Raw genomic sequence first — 14,904 nt, 5'->3', positions numbered from 1 at the left:
TCGTTTTTATTGACTGTACTGTTGACGAGGAAAGATGAAAGCAATATGGCAGAGAGTTTTCCAGATTAACACTTCATTTTCAGGACAGGAATAAAATGGGAGTAGAAGACTTTGCTTTTAGAAAGCATGTTTGATGCAATGCAGACTGCTTTTTTGCTGCCTGCATTTTAGACTATTATTATTTGAACATTGGTGATGCTTGAATTGTTTGTCTAATGACACTAACATTCCAAATACTGTATGTTTGATACAAAGCAGTCAATTTTTGCCACTGTACATAACCTGCTTTTCTTTTACCCACATACATTTCCACTGTCAGAGTTGTCTGCTCCTTGTTTATATTCTAATTATTGCATTTCTGCCCACTTGCTTGAAACTATCCTGTATATTTATGGTGCATAAAACAGCACGGCATAAGCCACTTAAAAGCACTCGCACTCGAGTAAAGCTTCTCTCACCAGTCTCTGAATGTGGCAATGTAATTCCCCACTACTGTTAAATGATTAAAATCACCTTAGAGTTCATTCAAAATAAATACAACATGGTGTAAACATGTTTTGTGCTGGTGGAGTTGTAAGATATGGTCTGGTGTTTATGGTTATATGCACTTAGGATAAAAGTAGTCAGAATGTATGTATTGCTTGTCAGATGTTGAACTATGTTATTATGACCTGTTAATATACTTCTAATTGTGTTCACCTTATCAGAAGACTGACTTTGTGAATGTTACATTTTCACACTCAGGTGTGTTAGCGCTGCTCGCATTCCCTCACTGCAACAAATGGGCGCATGCAGCCGTAAGCTAGCTTCAGTTTAAAAGTCAATAATTGAACAGGTTAAAAAGGATTCCGCAGTGGAGAGGTGTGCTTTAAACAAACGGGGATCGATTACGACGTTGATCGAGGAGGTACATTTGCGACAAAGGCAAAGGGATCATCTGCAAAACAAGGCACTTGGATTCCATCTGAAGAAAAGAAAGCAGGGAGGTGTGATCATGATTTGTGCCGTTATCATTGCCTCTTTGTTCATTTCATCGGTCTGAAAACTTATATTTCATTTTCCAACATTTCCCCACTCCTTTATATGCTCTATATACCAAATCTCTACAAAATAAAACTGTACAACTGTATACTGAAAATATCCCTCAGTAAATAAATAAAGGTGTACAAGTACACTGTATGTAGATGTACTGTACATAAATGGGCTCTTCTCTATATTTTCTAGTGATTAGACAGAGATTTGAAGGCAGAACGATGCCTTCCACTCCCTTATTTTCTATATGGATTTACATTCAAAACTGTGTCAGTGAGGTTCCACCAGGCGGCAGTGGTTACAAGGTTCACTTTAACTCCTAAAACTTAAAAAAAATTGAAATAAAAATAAAAAATCAGGGAGCTACATAGTCCCAGTCCAAATCTATCCAAGCATTGCAGCTCAGTGCTCATTCCTCCCGTTGTTGTTAAAGCGTTAACCAAGCTGGCTAAGACAGCTGCAGCAACATCCTGCCCTTTAGCTTGTTAGTGTTTTGCGGCTACTGTCAACAACCACTGGTTACACAGCAAAGAGTACTAGTGTGTTAGCATTCCTGCAAGGTTAATGTGCAGCTGGACGGAGTTAACAACAGGGGGGGTGGAGGTGGTGCTCCCTGTGTCTGCTGCTGCCGCGTGGGGGCGGAGGGAAACGTACAGAGGCTGGAGGCTCCGAGGAGCCGGAGGGCATCCTGGAGGAGGAGGAGGAGCGTTGGGTGGTGTTGGTGGACATGGAGAGACCCGGGTTGGAGCGCTCGCCCTGGCTGAGGTTCCTCTTACGCTCGCGTACCAGCGCCCGTTGGTGGCGCTTCATGCGCTCCAGCTGCTCCTCCGCAGTCATTCGGCCACGAGTCTGGCTATTCGTGAGCTGTGTGGCCTCTGTAGGAGATGACAGACACTCCAAGGCACTCTTAGGTCTCTCCTGTTGAGACTGGGGAGGAGAATAAGGGACAGGGATGACTGAAACAAAGCCAGGATGAAAGTAAGAGAAGGGATGGATGGTTGGTAGAGCAGACTGAAGGCAGGCAGAGAGCCTCGTGTAGAGGATAAAGCAGTAGACAATGACAGAGGGTAAGAAAGAAGGATTAAAGGATATGAAAGTGAAAAGTCAAAAGATGTTGGCACATTTCCCCTTCCTTATCGTCTTGACTCACCTTGGCTCCAGAGCTCCGTGGACCTCTCCTTAGTGTGACGTAGGATGAGATGGAGTTTGACTGATTCAGTTGGGACGAGGATCCTGACAGATCTAGTTGATAACAATGTGATAAGAAGGCACATTTCCTCATACTTCCATACAGCAATGTTTTCAAAGAGAAAAATAACATGAGATCACATACCGATACACAGAAGAAAATGACTGCATGATATGACGTTATTTGGTAAACATGCACATAAAAGTGGGGCCAAGAAATCATGTACTTTATCACATTTGATACCTTTGCCTGAGAAATACTGGTAGTCAGTGTCAGATCCAGTGTTGTAGGGATTAGTTCCAGGCAGCTCAGGTTCACTCAGGTAAGATCGCAGGTCAGCCTGAAACCAGATGTGTAAAAAAATACCACTTCAATGACTTTTTCTAAACTCGAGAGAAAAATATTTTACATCATGATATAAGCATACTTTACAGTCTCCATTGACAACATACTGCCCAGTCTCCCTGTCCCGCTTCCTCTCATCTGATTGGCGTTTCAGTCCACGCACCGATGTGTGCCGTATGACTGAGGCCTCCTTGGGGAGAGGCGGCACCACAGGCGGTGTCTCTTCGTAGTCATAGAGGAGGGGCAAGGGAGGGCGGGGCGGGGCGCTGTCCTCTGCCTGCAACAGGTGAAATGGACTAATTGTACCACTGGTAAAGTCTTCAGATGCACGATCAGACTAAATCCAGCAGCAGGCCCTGAACTTTGCACGACACTCACCCACTTTGGCACGGTGCTATGAGGCAATGTATGGGAGAGGATCCTGGGGACGCAGCTACGAGGAGGCGGCTGCACCTCTGCGCTATGAGAAGGCACTGCCAGGTCTGACACCGAAGGCACTAATTTCCTCTCTGTTTGGTCACGTAAACGTAGAAATAAAGGTTCAGCTTTAAAATTGTCAATACATTTACGAACATAAATAAAGCCACCATTTCAAGACAACATAGATTATTTTCACAGTCAGATTCTCAGAGTTACAAACGGAGTTTCAAACATTATAATCTTTAGTAGCCTATAAACAGTATGACATGAATGTTTGACAACTCTGGTGGTTGTTTTTGTTGCACAAAACTAAAATAAATTGCATCTCTTGATTATGTATGGGTGTATCTTTAGATCTTTATTATGTATTGAAGAGGATCGTGCTTTTTTTGTGCATGTGTGTGTGTTGGGTTTTTTTGCCCTCAACCTAAAAGCAATTGTCACAATAAGGCTGTTATCCTCTCCTCACCTGGATTCTGGACAGAGTCAATGGTGACCTGGTAGTTGGCTTTGCTGGCGCTCAATCCCGCCATCACATCTTCAATCCTCCACAGCTCACGCTTCATCTCAGCTTTTTCTTGCTACCACGCGACACATGGACACAAACATCAACTTAGTTTTCTCCGTCATGCATTTGATCATTTGATGATATCTGCTGTCCTTTAAATTAACTTGAGATGTGAGAATTATTCGTCATTGTTTCTGAGCTGCAGGATCAGGCATCACCTGAGGGGTGGCACTGTGATTCATATGTGTACGCAGCACTGTCCTCAACTGCTCTACCGATCTCTCCAGCCTGCTGTACTCCTCCCAGGCGTATGCCATCTCCTGCATCCCACACACAAACACACACGTACAGATTTGGGTGACACATACACTGGATTGTCAAGGTACACAGTTAGTAAGACGCATGTATACAAACTGACGTGCTTATATGCATCTATTTACGAAAACACAGTTGAACCATTGACCCTTTCACACACCCAAACATCCTGACCTACTTATACATGCACATGACAGATGTTATGAGATTTGGGATGCCTCTGTGGGACATGGTTTTTGTGGCTGCAGGAAAAATATCATTACATATCGTGATATATTTAACCCTGTACACACACATACATACCGTGGAGAGGCGAGATATTTGGGCCCTGATAGTCACCAGGTCTTCTTGCAGCAGTCTCTGCTGATAGGCGATCTTGTTGGCGTGGGCCGACTGATCCTGGAACTGCTCCATCTGCTGGTGGGCCATATCCAGTACACTCTCCAGCTTATCCTGGAGGGGGTGAGGGATTGAGCAGCATGAGGTTAACCAAAGCAAACCAAAGTAAGCTGTTGTTTACAGGAACACTGCTCTGGAAAATGACTTCAGTGTGCAACTGCTATGCTATACTGCCTCTAGAGGGCAGCAAGTTTCCACCATCAATCTTGAGTTTACCTCTTTGGCATTTTCATACTTCCCTGTACAAGGCTGTATATACAGTCATTTTTAATACACTTGACCACATCATCTTTCCTGACAATAAACTTAGTGGCTCTAGTTGGAATTTTGAGCTCTGGCCATACCGACAGCTCCATTCACTTTCCCAGTCAAGACAGTCAAAGAAATCAGCGTCCATGACTCCCTTCAACTCTCTCTGTAAAATGAAACCTACTTTGTTTCTATCAGACGGATAATGAATCACCATCTATTATCAAACAGCATTGGTGGGTTTTGTCCTTCAACGTGACATCATCATGTACTATTTCTTATTTCAACACTTTCATCCGGTTGAGTCATCGAACCAACTGAGGTCAGCCAGAATAACGACATGGGTAAGATTGACCATGAAGAGCCTACGCATATCATGCAGCACATTGTGAATACCTTGTCATCCTTCAGGGAGCTGATCCTCGCCTCCAGATCCTTCAGGATTTTGTCCTGCTCACATAACCGACTCAATTTCACCTGCAGGGGGAGACGCAGAGCTGAGTAGGTAGGGTACGAGAGAGTGGGGGCATTGAAATAAGTGTATGCTCTCTTCGGGGGAAAAAAAGTGTGTATCTGCATTTTGTGAGGGAATATATAGTGTACACAGGCATTTATGTCAATATATACATATCTCCTTGTTAATATATTAATAACAGGCAGGTTTGTAACAGATAATATTCACCCATTCCCTGATGCCTGACCTCATTTGCGTGTTAATTGTTGTAAATGAGCCCATTACACAAAATGGGTGTGACCCACCTGGCAATTTTAATTACAGTGTCAGGGAGACACTGAGCCTTATTAATTAATCCCGATTAAACTCTGCAAAGGTTGGATCACTCTCCTCCTGCAGTAAAACAACACCACGTCCACGTAACAAGGGTGCACAGTGTGATGTGAATAAAGTGCTTGTCCATAGAATTTCTTACTGTCTATGATTCTTTTTATATGCCATGAAATAAATTATTAATCCTGTTGTTTTATTTGTGGCTATGCTGTTGTTGGAGCTCATCAAATATTCATAAAGGACAACACATTCATAAATTGCTTAAAGCGATATGTACATGATTTTGTGCTTACGATGACAAATGCCATAATTCATTCAGTTTAATAATCCAAACAATACAATTTCTTTTTAACAATCTCGTTTTCTCACAAATCAATTTAAGTAAAAAAACAAACTGAAATCTTACTTTCTTATTTCCTTTTTTCTTATTTCATTCAAACCTTGATAATTCACAGGGCAGTCAGTGGTGTTCACCTAACTACACTACAACTTCACGTTTGCTTGTCTGAAGACGAGCCAAACAAAGCGCATTCATCTAAAGACCGTACGACAAAATGAGCGGAGACATTTGCCAGATTTTTGTTCTCTCCATGTTAAAGAATCCCCTATGATGCTGAGACATCCCACAAACGTATATACCATATACAAGGTGGACTGAAGTTAAAACATCCTTGCCTGTGTCAAAAACCCTGCACTTACATCCACATCGCTTTCTGCAACCTTGACAGGTTTCCCTGACTCCTTCATTGTTTGACTTCCTGTCACCTGGAAACCAAAAATAAACATTTTCAGGGGTTAGTCATACAGTAAAATACCATGTCAGAGTCCATGCTGGAATAAAGGAAATATAGAGCCACAGAGACCAGCTACAAACTATTACCAGGCAGACTAGTTGCAAGTTCTCTTTGCCTCATCCACATGACAACATGAGTGAGTTGTAGCACACAACATAAGCTCTTCCATGAAGAACACAATGGCTATGGATACTATGCAGCCCTGCACAACATGACAATGGACTGCCTGAGTTCAGGTGCTCGCTTGAGTTTTGCTGGATTCTACACGGCTGCAGGATCCAATTGAAACACTTGAAAGTCATTTAAATAAAGCATGAGCTAATTCCACAATGAGAGAATCAACAATTTTCATGGGTTACACCTACAGTCTGTTGTTCTTGAAAGTGAATACTTCATGTGCTCTATCCTTGGGGAAAAAAGTAAATAAATAAACAAACAAAGTGACTCAGAGAAGCCCTGTGTTATTGTCAAGGAGGTCCAGTGTTTCAGAGACGATGGTAGAAACAGCTGGCTTTTCAACCACCGGGCCACAGCCACAGCCACAACACATGCACCGCTGAGCCATCCCACGCCCACTATGCCACAGCATTGCCAACATTGCCACATGGGAGGGGGGAGTGGAAGGGTTGAAGGTCACATGAAGGTAAAGATACCAAAATGCCAAGCCATGAAGAATGTGGTGCTGAAAGCATTGGGATGTTTCTTTGTAGAAACACAGACTCTCGTACTCGCATACAGGCTACACAGATGCGCCCCAATACTGACACCATAACAGAGACATGCACAAGCATACGTACACACACACAGTCACAGACACACTTTTTTTTTTTTGTAGAGACACACACTCAGACACATACACAAAGAGCTTACGTTCATTAGGGGCCTGAGTGGCCCAGCAGTGCAGTGCAGTAGTAAACTGTGAACTGCGAGGATCAGGGGCTCTAGAGCTCTGATCTGGGAGTTAAAAAAATCACAAAGACACAAAGCCGCAGTCATAATGAAAGTGGCGGCTGCCGTTCTGAGATGCTTCTAAAACCAGGGAAGAGTTAGAAGATCGCGGCAAGAACATGTGGATGTTTTATCCTCACTTTCTCTGAACATCTCCATTTGTAGCTGAAACACTAATGTCTTGGGTGAACAATTGAACATGGGCCGCTGGGTTAGAAATACTGGAAGTGTCATAAGTAAAACTGATGAAGTGCATGTCAGTGAGTGCGTTAGAAAGACTTGAAATCAGAAAAGACATAGGAATTAAATTAACAGCACAGCTGAAGGTAATTAACGGTATAGAAACTATAACCATTTCACACCATCTCATCTCACCTTTAGGTCCAGATAATCCAAGTCCTTCTTCAGCTGCATGTATGTGTCATCAGCCTAGAAGACACACACACACAAGTTACATATTTTGTGTCAACAAGAATTAAACAATTCGCAATCTGAGCCAGTCCACAGAAGCTCCACTGACAATTTTGTCCCACCACACAAAGTCATTTGGAAAGTCAACAGATTTTTGAATCGCATGTGGTGTGTTAACTGCTGATGAGCTTCTGCTAACATGCATCACAACACTCACAAACACACCAAAAAAGTCAGACACGTATCTCATGTGCAGAGATGTTCCAGTGGCTCTTTACCGTGACAAACAAGAAACTTCACTGACAACTTCAGCTTTTGATTCAGCTCACAGCACTCAGAAGAGAACCACACAAAAAATAAGCATGGCCAAAAAATTAGAGATTGACAAATCACACTACCCAACTGGCCGTCACATCCACAGTCAGCCAGTTAGCATGGGGTGCCATTGTGGATATCAGAGAGTTCAAAGCTCAACATGCTATGGACATTATCACTACAAGCGCAATACGGAAACCAACCAGCCAACAACAGCACATGGAGAAAAGGTGGATGGTTCTATGATGGCAGCCAAGCCAGCTCACAGGTAAACCAGTGGTCAAAGGAATCAAGCGCAGGAGAATTTTGGTGAGAGGTTGCCACTAAAATACTGTGACCGAGCGTTGATGCAGCTGCTGATTCAAATTTTTTCAGCTTTTTAAGACATGTGCTTTCAGCTGTGCACAACTGGAAACAGAATCATGTGGGATTTACATAATCTAGCCTGAGAATAAATCTGGATATAGGTGGAGAAGATATGGTAAGTGTCAGTGGCTTCAGCAATACTGTTCAAACATACTGGTTCTCAAGTATGAATTTGTTGTTAAGCAGTTTGTTTGCGGTGTAAACATTTTTATGTGTTATTCACTAGATAGTCTAATCATCCTGCAGGTGCTGGATTACAGGATAAGGAATAAGGAAGCAGGGTACTTTTGATGCTAAGCAGTTAGGGTGAAGGACTTTGAAAGACTCGATACGATCCCTCAAATGTAATGAATGAAATAAAGTAATAGTATCTTTCAGCATCAAATTACTGACACCACTGAAAAACTCAATTTCAGTGGTCCCGTTTGCCCTTTACAGGTATTCTGAACAGTTAAAAGACGGTTGAGCTCATACTTGTCAGATATAGCTCCGATTAAAGAAATGAGTTCACTTTGAGGCAGAAACCTTTCAGACTACAAGGTACTAAGCAATCAGATTTTGGCAAGTGGAAGCTGCATTTCACTTTCTGTATTTGGCCATTTACGGTTCGCTTTTAGCAGGTAAAAGAGAAAAGAAGATCTAACAACCTTCATCAAAGATATTAAATTACTTTGAGGCAGAATCAACCTTTCAGTCACATGGTACGAGAAGTAATGGCTTTATGCCAAAATACATTTTAGTACAAAATCTTTAAATGCGATGCAGTCCTGAAGTAAGTTTAATGGCAACCTCTTCCAGTGTTAAAATGAGGGGAAGGTAGGCAGGTGTGTCACAGGGAACCCCACCTTGGTGTTGCAAGGGCCTAGGGGAGCTGAGAGGTCCACGTGTCCGAGGTGGGACACAGGAGAGGGGCTGGACCTGAGGAGGGGGCTGGTGCTAGTGGTGGTAGTAGTGAGGAGGTTGTTGTGGTGGAAGGGCTCTTTAGGACCGTTGAGCCGATGGAGCTGGGTTAAAGTGTGCTGGCGTGCAGAGGCCATCTTGGCCTGATGCCGGCGCAGCTGAATGAGGAGTAGAGTGAGCTCCTCGGGCTGTCAGGCACCACAGAATATTAAATCTGGCAATTCTTAATACTGACCAAGCACTAGTCACACTCTTCATGTTTAATGGAAACTTTGCGTTCACAGTGCTGGGAGGAAGACAACGCACATATGGCAAATTTGAAAAAAGCAGAACTGCAGCTAATTTAAGGAGGATTAAATGCTGGTAAGAAGCACCTCTCCCAAAAGTCCAGCTAGAGACGACTGTTAACGTTTGAACAGTATCAAAAAACATGTTGCATATAGCAGAGAATAAATCTGTATAGCATCTTTCAGGTACCCAAGGTTCTTTAAAGAGTAAAAGACAGAACAAACAAACAACATTAAATATAGGAATACTTGGAATAAAAATGACTATAGTTATTAAAAGCCTTCATGAACATGGGGGTGATAATTTTTTTGAAGATAACCAAGATTGGGGCATTTCGGCCGAGAATGACGCTGTTCACATACACAGACATATATACAGTATAGTATATACAGTATATAACCACATATGTATCTGGCAATATGTCGGGCAACTCATCTCTTCACCAGCTGTTTTCATGAAAAGCCAAGATGGTGGATAGATGTTGTGCCCCAGGACGATGAAACAGTTGGCAACAGGCTAATTGAAGAGCATCTTACTGGAAAAGCAAAGATCCTGCCGCTATAAGACACACTCTAAGAGTGTAGAAGACGGAGAGATGGGAACCAACAAAACAATGGATTCTGCTTGTAGAGCGATCACTTCATTTCAGGTGCTGTAGTTAATCACAACGTTGAAGTTCACATCCAGATACGTAGCTTCCCGGAGCGGCGGTTAAGGGTAAACTTAAGAAAGAGGGAACTTACACAGCATTTTTACACTTCTTACTGATGTCAAAATGCGTGTATGTAAAGCCGTACTGTAAGACACACTGACATTAATAAAATACTTATTTTATTTGACAAAGTTATTGACACAATTGTAAGTTAAGTTTATCCTAAGTTTCCCCTAAACTGCCGACCAGGAAGCTGTGAATCTGTATGCCAACTTCAGCGTTTTTACAGTCTCCAATGCTTACTAACCTAAATATCTTGTTTATTTTACGTGCTGTAAAGTGTTCTCTGGAGTAGAATGAGGGAAAGTTTATCAGAAGGTTGAGGATGTAATACTGCAGGTCCGGAAACATGTCCACTGTGGCTGTTTTCATAAAGATCACATATATTCAGACTGTCAGGTTTTGTGATTTTTTCTTTTATGCTTGATCTCTGCAGATATAAAGTGTTTAAAGCCGTTCATTTTACAGGAGCTTTTCAAGCCACCACGGCGCTGTGAGGAAAATGATTTATGTGATGTCCGAAGTTCTATATGCTGATAATGTAAACATTTAATCCCAAGTGTCTTTGAACACTATGACGTTGCTCCAAAATCAGGTTGGGGACAAAAACATATTGCATATATAAATCAATAAATAAATAATTATAGACTTAATGCAATGTCTATGACAGTAGTTACACTTTAATGTGTGAAACTCACCGTTTTTCCATGAAGGCTTGGTGCACTGACTGTGTGTGTGATGTAGCCAGAGGGAGGCAGTGACCGTCTCTCGATATTAGCAGTCTGACAACACACAGACAAAACATTTATGTCTTTCCACACAAAGTTATTAAAGCAGTGAATAATCTGCTATCAAGTTCCTTTCAGCAAACGCTGCAACTGTGGTTTTCACATGACCTTGAAAACAAAACACTGTATTGTTTATATTTTGTGTAAAATGATGAATGATAAAATGATGTTCATTAAAAATGAATGAGAGATGCAAATGTACTTATGTACTAAATGTACTGGTTGCTATTATTATTATAATAATAATAATAATAATAATAATAATAATAAATATGGGGAATACACACATACTCTATATTGTACATTTCTAATATACTGTAGGTAACAGTTAGTGTTGACTATTTGACTGATCGATGATACAGACCTGACACTTTATCTTCCATTGTAACCGAAAGCACTAAAACAATTACTGTGGCCAGTGAAGCAGGGTTTTAACATCTGTCAGAATGACTGACATTGTTCTGGATGAAAAACATTTCTATTAGATGTTTGCACTTGACAGTTGAAAAAAAATGTTAATAGTCTCATCTTGGGAAGAGCACAAACAACAGGCGAGTGAGTTTTTATGTCACAAAGTCCATGCATGAATGGTGAATTCCAAAGCAATTAGGAGCTCAACACTTTACTTAGAAGAGAGCGATAAATGCTTATATTGTACATAGACACACAGGTCACGGCTAAAAGCACCGGCCTCGTCTGCTAACATCAACATTTCATTTCTTTGGGCAAAATCATGCACTTCTTCTTGAACATGCACTTAGGCAGAGTGTGTGAATGTCTGTGTCCAGACCTCTGTTGTTTACTGATACAGATCTACAGCCTAACCCTATTCAATTAAATGACATCTCAGGATTTTTGTTCTGCTGCTCTGAGACTTCACTTTACCTTGAACAGCTGAGACTTGGTCCTTCGGGGGGACACAGTGAAGGGGGAGTCCACCACCGTCCTGCCACCCACGGGCCTGACTGTCACCCTATCAGCCGGCGTGTGTGGCCTCCGTGTGGGCGACAGGGTTCGGCTGAAGCCTGGTGGGGGCCCCGGTGGAGGGATGTCTGCAGGTGACGGCGGTACAGACACACAGCGAGGAGGCCCCTCGGACCTGGGGGCTGAGGAGAAGGGAGGCACAGTGGATGGGGGGCGGGGGCCGAAGGGATAATCCGGGGCTGGGTTGTAGAGCGGCGCTGTGGGGCTGCCGTGACGGAACTGGTGACGCTGCTGCCACTCATACAGCTGCCAGACGGTGTTGGCCCCCGAGACACTCTGATCTGGTGCGAGGCGGAAGTGGCTCAGACGGTCCTGGGCATACTTGTACTCACCGAGTCGGGCAGGTGGGGGACTCTGCCGAGGAGTCTTTGGAAGGGTCTGGTATGCGTCTATGGTGGTGAACTTGTGCTGTGTTGGTGGTGTACGACGTGGGAGGGTGTTGTCTCTGGATGGGGGGCTGTTGAGCAGGAAGAGAGATCTTAGTCATTTAGTTTAATTTAGCGATTATTTAACAAAAATGGATGATTACAATTATGAATGGGCCTTTAGTACAAAAGTTATTGTTGAAATATTCCCTATTGAAAACAAACTCAGTTCTTTTCAATTTGAGTTTGCAAATAAGGATTGTGTGTATGGATCTATATACATAAAGCAGTAATTACTCATTTATTTAAAAACATGTTAAAATATTGTGCAGGACACAATTACCTACCCTTTGTGTTCTGCCTTCTGCACTTTGACCCACTGCTCCACTTGCTCCAACGTACTTCTCCTGTGCACCTGCTTGTGTGTGTCAGCAGTGGACAGCGGCGGCGTCCTTTGGTACGTTCCCGTCGCGATCCCGTTGGGCTCCAGATGGGGGCTGGGCGTTTCCACGAGACCATTTCTCGTACCAACGCTGGAGGGTAGAGTGGAAGCGGCTCGTGACGGCGCTCGTGACGGCACTCTAGACACGGGTGCTGAGGCCGACATGTGGTCAGACTGTGAGAGTGCAGAGGGAGTGGGGTTGGAGGGGAGGGACGTGTGTGTGTCCATCTCCAGGGCAGTGGTGTGCTCCAACACAGTGGTGGCAGGAGAGTCTTTGCGGAAGCTGCAGTGATCCTCTGCGTCGCGGTGAATGGGCTCCAGCAGAACCTCGTGGACAATTGGTCTGGTGATGTCAGAGTCTGAAGTTTTGGTCTTGTGGTGGTTCACGTGGTTCGTCTGTGGGACAGCCTGCTGCTGCAATATATGCAACTTGTCTAAATTGTCAGATGGTCTGTGGAGAGGAGAGATCGCATGAAAGGCCTGGATGCATACTATCCTCTTCACACTCTACTTTACGCAACTTTCTCTTTAACATGGTATGAGTTTTAATCCAGAGAGGAAATAATTAACTACAGCAGATTCACTGACCACTCAATGATTAAAAAGATTTCACCGGCTTTGATTCAATAACCACAGATTCTGTTGCAGGGTCTTAGCCTTTGTTCTGATGTGTTGAAATTAATTTTAATGAGATGACTCTGATGAAAGAGAATTTTTTACAGTCCCATCACCAACTTTGTGGACAGGGATAAATACACCTCACACGGCATCTTAAAGCAGGCCAGATGAGAAGCAAAGGATCGTAGCCACAGCGAGACATAAAAAAAGCACAAGTTAAATCCCATTTAACAAGAAGCACTTGAGCTAAAGAAATAGTCGGGTCTCTCAAATTCAATAAAGCGCACACTAAATTCAACTTCAAAAAATAACGAGTCAGCCTCCAGTGACAGAACACTTCCAGTGAGGTATCTATAGATAGTCAATATATATGTATATTAGCACTGTGGTAAACGCTCTGACCCTAATAGCCTGTGTTAAACTGGCTGTGAAAGCAGCTTTTCATTTGGTGTATTACTAGCACTTCAAAAACGTCATCTTTGTGTATTACACAATCATTTGCATACTGCTAAAGTATGCCGAGAAATATTGTGGTGGTTGTGGCTCAAGAAAATAGTGCTGTGTATATGTAGATAAATATTAAAGTTACGACTACATAACAGGTAAAGGTAAATATAAGTTTTACCTGCCTTCCATTTGGCTTTCCTTCTTTCAATCACATTTGATCTGTGGTCTTCATCCTCACATGAATAATACATAAAGGAAGCCACTGCTCATCCAAAAAGCAGCATTTCACAGCATCTAAATTGACTCGTTCAAAGGAATTAAGCCCATAACCAAATATATGCCACTCGTATGCTATAAGATCAGGTCTGACAGAGATTCGTTAAAGCTGTAAACAGCAGATGTTTTCCAGGAGCTAGTGTCTTCTATAATGCCATATGGAGACACTTTCCAGAAAGGATGTTTATTCGCTATAACAACTCAATTTTTTTACACACGTATCATAGCAAAAAACTGTTTTTATGGATTGTGACTGCAAGTCTTTCATTAATCAATTTAGGTTCAAATAAGGTCTTCAGATTGAAAATGATTGAGGATAATATAAATAATAAATGAGGCCAAGAGCAAATAAAAAATCTCAAAATATTGTAAGAGTATATAAGTAAGTAAACATTTTACAACTCCAGCTAAAATATTTATGCACTGGGTAGCAGCTAAATTAAGTTTAATGTCATCGAGCAATATAGAGTGAAACTTCAAAAGAAAATCTTTGGTTAAACACAGGAAAAAAGAGATGTAACAGGAGTCTAACCCTTTTTTTAGGTGCACAGACATGAATGTATGTGTGTGTGTGTGTGTGTGTGTGTGTAGCCCCACCTGATGAATGTGTCTGTGTGGTTCCGCATCAGTGTAGCCAGGTTCATTGCCTTCAGCCAGGTGTTCATGTCTTCCTGGGTGTCAGCGCTGAAGTAATACGTCCGCATCCCACTGTGCTCCGCCTGTGAGCCAATCACAGAGCTCTGCTTGTAAATGTAAGAGCGCATACCAGTGTGGCTAGCCTATGAGAGGAGAGAGGAGGCTGGGTCAGTGCTGTGGTCGAAGGGGCAGAGACATCAGCTGAGAGACGGTGCATTAAATGAGCTGCAGCTTTGGTCAGAGAGACAGAGAGATGTCATGCCATCCAACGAGGAAAAACATCAAGGACCACATAAGCATCAACCAGTACAGAAAGAGCCAATGACATGAACCACACCATAGAAATACAGAGAAAACAAATGCCAGCCAG

General features: G+C 42.6%; 1 protein-coding gene across 6 annotated transcripts in view; it reads right to left on the bottom strand.

Moving 5' to 3' along the window:
- The window catches only part of LOC122775460 (pleckstrin homology domain-containing family A member 7-like), a 96,292-nt gene that overhangs the window by 3,968 nt on the left and 77,420 nt on the right, over window positions 1-14,904 (bottom strand). For 3 of the 6 annotated variants that reach the window (XM_044035336.1, XM_044035335.1, XM_044035338.1), the window contains 16 exons: window positions 14,496-14,677; window positions 12,463-13,008; window positions 11,652-12,207; window positions 10,677-10,760; window positions 8,924-9,166; window positions 7,362-7,415; window positions 5,944-6,009; window positions 4,854-4,934; window positions 4,113-4,262; window positions 3,713-3,814; window positions 3,456-3,567; window positions 2,945-3,075; window positions 2,649-2,843; window positions 2,465-2,561; window positions 2,183-2,274; window positions 1,687-1,959 (listed from right to left, as the gene is read on the bottom strand). In XM_044035336.1, coding sequence (XP_043891271.1) covers window positions 1,687-1,959; window positions 2,183-2,274; window positions 2,465-2,561; window positions 2,649-2,843; window positions 2,945-3,075; window positions 3,456-3,567; window positions 3,713-3,814; window positions 4,113-4,262; window positions 4,854-4,934; window positions 5,944-6,009; window positions 7,362-7,415; window positions 8,924-9,166; window positions 10,677-10,760; window positions 11,652-12,207; window positions 12,463-13,008; window positions 14,496-14,677 — 2,964 coding nt within the window. The remainder of the gene's footprint in view (window positions 1-1,686; window positions 1,960-2,182; window positions 2,275-2,464; window positions 2,562-2,648; window positions 2,844-2,944; window positions 3,076-3,455; window positions 3,568-3,712; window positions 3,815-4,112; window positions 4,263-4,853; window positions 4,935-5,943; window positions 6,010-7,361; window positions 7,416-8,923; window positions 9,167-10,676; window positions 10,761-11,651; window positions 12,208-12,462; window positions 13,009-14,495; window positions 14,678-14,904) is intronic. The other 3 variants (XM_044035337.1, XM_044035340.1, XM_044035339.1) reach the window with 3 other exon arrangements.

Source organism: Solea senegalensis, linkage group LG10 (genome assembly GCF_019176455.1).
Source record: "Solea senegalensis isolate Sse05_10M linkage group LG10, IFAPA_SoseM_1, whole genome shotgun sequence".
NCBI classification, from domain to species: Eukaryota; Metazoa; Chordata; class Actinopteri; order Pleuronectiformes; family Soleidae; genus Solea; species Solea senegalensis.
The sequence above is the reverse complement of the archived record's forward strand: the minus strand, read 5'-3'. Positions and strand labels throughout refer to the sequence as shown.